This window comes from Poecilia formosa, unplaced genomic scaffold (assembly GCF_000485575.1).
Source record: "Poecilia formosa unplaced genomic scaffold, Poecilia_formosa-5.1.2 Scaffold521, whole genome shotgun sequence".
Taxonomy (NCBI): Eukaryota; Metazoa; Chordata; class Actinopteri; order Cyprinodontiformes; family Poeciliidae; genus Poecilia; species Poecilia formosa.
Genome location: NW_006800460.1, coordinates 169,598 through 175,083, shown reverse-complemented (window position 1 = coordinate 175,083; position 5,486 = coordinate 169,598). Strand labels below are relative to the sequence as shown.

The window sequence follows — 5,486 nt, the reverse complement described above, 5'->3', positions numbered from 1 at the left end:
CTGGCCCCTCTGTGTCTCTGTCCCCTCTGTGTCTCTGTCCCCCCTCAGTGTCTCTGTCCCCCCTCAGTGTCTCTGTCCCCCTGCGACCCGGTGGTCCTCCACCTGCGGTTCTGATTCTCTCCCAGTTTGTCTTGTGAAGCTTCGTCTTCGGTTCGGTGTCTCCCTGCCGGATGCGTTGCTGATTGGAGGCGGGCGGCTCTGATTCACAAGGCAGCGTGATTACAGGGTCCGGTTCTGCTACTGCTGCCATTACCGGACCAGCAGAGTTCTGCTGAACGTTTGGACTCTTAGCAGAGGCCATGACGAGCTTCATCTTCATCATGGTTTTCCTCTCTGAGAGAAGAATGTTACTTTTCCTTGTTGCGTGTAGCTGTTGTGTTTCCGGGTGAATCTAAAGCGCGACGCGCTGAAAATGAGAGCAATGTGTTTAGTGGTCCCTCAGCAGGTCGTCTGCAGCAGGTTAGGAGTTTAATTTAAAGTCAAACTGATGATGATGATGTTCTGTAACTTCTGAAACACTCAGCGTTTCATTCTGGGCCACGCAAACATTTTAATATCATCATCAGAAACGGATGTTTTATTAAAGGCTAAAATCGACGTGTCAGCGAGTTTCTGCCATCTGATGCAGCTTTTCTGTCCTGATTAAAACCGGTGAGAACAGGAAGCTTCCTTGTTCCGATAAACCTGCAGCAAAGTATTTACACCCTTAGATCTATTTCCTACTTTCAACGCTACAAAATAAGAACTTCTCTTTTTGTTTCGTCTTATCCACTTTCTTCAGTTCTTTCTGTTTTTTGTTGCTCTTTTGAATATTGTCCACCTTTTCTTCCCTGCTGCATGATTTTTAGCAGGCTGTTAAAGTGCTGCAGACACGTTTGTGTTGTTGAAATGTTTTTGAATGAAATGGGAAAAATGCGCCAGAGACTCAGGACGTCGTTCCCACCAGGAAAACTGATTGTGATCCTCCTTTATCCTAAATGCGAATTAAATGTTGTAGCTCCAACCATCCGCGTCTCTTTAGTCGTGGCCGGCTGCAGCCTCCGGCGCCGTCCACCCGGCCTGATGCCTCCGGCGCCGTCCACCCGGCCTGATGCGGTTCGGGTTGAACTGAAATGAATTTCGCTGTTTTTCTGTACGATGAGCTGATTCTGAGCTGCTGTGGATCTCCAGTAGCAGTCAGTGTTGCAACGAATCTGAAGACTGTTGCTCTGACGGTTTTATGACTGTTCTGACATGCTAACATGCTAACAGCATCAGCTGTTAGCTAGCTCTCCTAATCCTCCTCCTTTGCTTTTGCTGCTCCTCTTTAAATCAGCTGAGGCTGCTGCGTATTTTTACATATTGACAAACAAAAGTCTGTTGGGAAATAATTTCTGGTCATGAAACAAATGGATGTTGAGATTGGATGACGTGAGAAGTATGGCAAGCTGTTTCCAACAAAATCAGTGGCATCCTGTTGAGCTCTGGTTTCTGAATCCTCACCAACGTCACCAATAAAACATTTTTTTCTGGTTTTTCTGGCAGGAAATGACACGTTTCCGTTGCTTAGCAACACAAACACTCAGTCGTTGCTGTTATTCCTGATTTCCAGAACCAGGGAGTCTTTAAAAACCCGTCCTGAGTTTTTCCTTCTCCTTGCTGTTTCTGTTTTAATATCTGAACTTTGTTTGGACAGTAATATCACTTGGTGGTAAGTAAAGCAGTGAAAATGTCTGATTCTGGTCTTTATTTGTTTCAGTGGAGCTGCGTCAAGCCATCGTAGCCATGATGAACAGGAAGGACGAGCTGGTGGAGGAGAACACGTACGTCCCTCTAAACCTTCCCCCAGAAAAACATTCAACACGTTTTATTCAAGACAAATCTTTGATTCGTTTGATTTCCTTGAATAAAATCTGTTTCCCTGCAGACCAGTTTGAAAGCGGCATGTTGGCCAGACTTTTAAAACGCTGTTAATCAGAATGATAGTAAATCTGTCGAGCAGCATTTCATTTCTCCATGATCTGCAGCAGGTTATTAAAGTGATGCAGACGCGTTCGTGTTGATGAAATGATTTTACGTCGGGGCTAATTGTGATTCATCGTCTCGTTTAGAGCGCCAATTAAAACGGCATTCCTCTAATCTATTGTTTATGAAAACAGCGGCAGCAGATCGGCGGAGGTAATTCCTCTGAACGGTGCGAGCGGGATGCTTGCTAACGCAGGCGTGACCTGCTGCGTGTGTGCAGGTCGCTGCGCAGCCTGCTGGACGGCGAGATGGAGCACTCAGCCGGCCTGAGGCAGGAAACCGAGCTGCTCAAGAAGAAGCTGGCAGAGCTGGAGGAGCGGCACGGGGCCAAGGTCCAGGCGCTAGCCAGGTACCGCTCGCTTCATCTGCACCACAACCTCAAAAGAAGGCTCTGTGTACAGCACCGGCCCACAGCATCACACTGCCAGCACCGTGCTCAGCATTATGGTGTCACCAAGCAGGTTTCTAGTCACTGAAGTTTCTGTTGAGCTGAAAGTTGCAAAGATTATATTGAACTGAGAGTTAAAATACTTCAAGGTATTTTTCTTTCACTGTTTCCTGATCAGAAATGGCCGATGAACAGCGCTGTCAGAGCAAAAGGAGAAACTATTGGAAAATGTAGAAAACTATAATTTTTCTTCCACTGTACAGTGGACAGCAGTGTGATGTTCATGTTGGTCAGTGATGTGGCTGATTTGTGACCAAACTCGGGACTTTAACGCCTTAATTTGAAAAACTAGAAACATTTTGACACAATTAATTTTTTCACTTTTTTTTATATGTTTCTGGTACACCGGTAAATTGTTAGCTGTACATGCTAACAACAATGGGAGCCGCTTCTCTCTGGGCTGGTTGACCTTTTGACCTTTAAACGTTCAGTAATAGCTTCAAAACAAAAGCAGCACAAACGTAGCAGAGTGGTTGGTTCCCCCAACCAATAAGGTTGGGGGAACTTGTTGACCTTTCGTGACCTCTGGAAAACATTTATTAATATCTGTAAAGTGATAGCGGCGCGTCTTCCCTGTTGGGTGCCGGGCGGCGGGTCAGGATGCAGCGAGGTCCGGCTCTGGAGCGGCTAACCTCCAGCTGGGTGAGGGGCTCTAATGGAGGCTGCTTCTCTAACGAGGAGCGGCTTCATGCCAGCTGCTGCGTTTGGGTTAAATGTTTATTTCCAGCACCAGATGGTCCGTTCTTCCAGCAGGAAGCCAACAGTTGTCGGCTAATTTTAGCGCTTTTCTGTGTGGATGCTCTCCGAAAGCTACGCAGCACCTAAACCCAAGGAAGCGGCTCACAGTGCGTGCATGCGTGTGTGTGTGTGTGTGTGTATGTGTGTGTGTGTGTGTGAGGCTGACTGGGCATGGGGGTGGCAGAGGATGAGCGAGCCTCCATAGATAGATCCCAGTCTGACGCAGACGCCAGCAGAGGGGAGTCGGCTAAAAACGGGCCGCTGCTCATTTACTGACTTACTCACGCAGAAAAATCAGAAACGGAACAGAACCCGTCCAAACCCACCCACCCGAATATACCAGCAGAACCACACACAGCTTTCACTGGACCTCCTGCAGACAAACGTCCAACCTCAGAGACGCTCTGAGGAATGAATGATTATCTGCAGGATTAACAAGTTCAAATCTACTTTTTTTATCTTTCCATGTTTTCCTTCATCAAAAACAAACCTGATTCATGTTTGAGAAATACTTAAATCTCCATGACAACCACTTGGCTGTTAAAATGCCTGGGTGGACCTAGCCCCGCCTTCGAGGCGCAGCTCCTCCCCCACTCAGATCCTTCAGACTAGCCAGCAGCAATTAGCAAACAGCTGCTGAGCTCATTATAGGAGCTGCTGCTCAGAGCGACGACGGTAAAAACTGTTTTAAAGGGTTAACAGAGGAGCCATGATGGGATAACTTCCTGGAGGCGGAGCTTCAGGAAGAGCAGAAGTTCTTAAAGAGACAGAGACCCAATTTCAAGGAGTTAAATTATGAAGTCAAATTTTCTTTGTCATATTTGATATATTGAGCATTTCTATAAGAATTGAAGGTGACATAGTTACTTGGTTGTTATAAAATGGCTCAATGTGCCTGAAAAACATGATGCTGCCCCTTTAACACTTTGGTTTGGCTGCTTCCTTCCTGTAAACCAGAAGTGACCATATTTGGAGAAGAAGCAGCAATAATTTCTGAGGTCATCTGCAGTAGGCATGGGCATATTGTTTTATCATTTATTGTGTTATTCTTACAAGAAGTTTGATTTACTTTTCTTTTAATAAATGCCAATTAATATTATATATATAAATCCCCTCCGCGGGTGGTCTCTCTCTTTCATCCTCTGAGCTCGAGCTCGGGTCCTCCACCAGAGGCCTGGGAGCTTGAGGGTTCTACGCAGTATCTATATCTATATCTATATAAAAACTGAAAGTATTATCGGTCGTGTCTCTGTTAACAGTGTTGTGAATAAATCCAGATTCATGAGGTTATTATGATGTAGTTATCATTCAGCCTTTTCAGGAAAACAAGACTTTAAAGAAGAGGTAATGAATTTAGTGTAACGTTTCTCTCCATCTGCAGCGTGGCGGCTGCTACAGAAACCCAGACTTTAAACCAGATCTGAATTGGGTGTGATCTCCATATGCCTTTAAGGCGCTGTGTAATCCCAGAGCGGCGGTGTGGTTCTGAGGCCCGGCCCCATGGTGAGCGGACCATCTGCCGTCCGTCGCTCTGCTCTCTTTCTGCCGCCGGCCATTCTGGTTCTGAATGTTTGTTTCAGGGCGTCAATAACCAGGAGATTTGGACCAGTCGGGTTCCTTCTGCGAGGGATTAAACAAAGTTCACTTTCTGGCACAAAGACGAGTCTGAAAGTGGAGCGAGGAAGCCAACGTGTGTGTTAGGCGGTGGTGATAAAATATGAATCACGATTATTAAAACCTCCAGCAGCCCTGCTGTCAACTTATGGAAACCATTTTCTCTGTGTTTGTTTAAATCCCAGACCAATTCCAGAGGCCTTTATTTTTTATTAATGCACTTTATTTAAATAGATTTTCATTTGAGAAACGCTTTTGTTTGATAGATTTTGGAAAATGATGGACTAGTAATAGTTTTCTAAATTCAAATTGCATATTTTTTCATGAATCAAGTGTTTTGAATCTTGATTAATTGATGTCAAGGTCTTTTTGCTTACTACTCCAGGTATGTTATCAGCTATCAGTAATCGGCTATTACTGATAGCCGATACTGTTATCGGCTATCTAGTGTCTGTATAGCCGATAACAGCCAATTGGAATGAGTTTCCTCATTCCAATGGACATTTGGAATGAGAAAACTATTGGTTATTGGTTTCAAAAATGATTTCTGCTTCAGTCGATCGATGTTCAAAGGATCCTCCTGCTTCAGTCTGAATGAGACACTGAAGTAGGGCTGTTGTAAACGAATATTTTAGTAATCGAGTAATCGATCGATTATTCTTACGATTAATCGAGTAATCGA

The 5,486-nt window shown here is 45.0% G+C and overlaps 1 protein-coding gene across 2 annotated transcripts in view; it reads left to right on the top strand.

Moving 5' to 3' along the window:
- Positions 1 to 5,486, top strand: part of snx29 (sorting nexin 29) — a 42,523-nt gene that overhangs the window by 14,272 nt on the left and 22,765 nt on the right. For both annotated transcript variants that reach the window (XM_016664870.1, XM_016664869.1), the window contains exons 12-13: positions 1,739 to 1,802; positions 2,225 to 2,353. In XM_016664870.1, the coding sequence (XP_016520356.1) occupies positions 1,739 to 1,802; positions 2,225 to 2,353 (193 nt within the window). The remainder of the gene's footprint in view (positions 1 to 1,738; positions 1,803 to 2,224; positions 2,354 to 5,486) is intronic.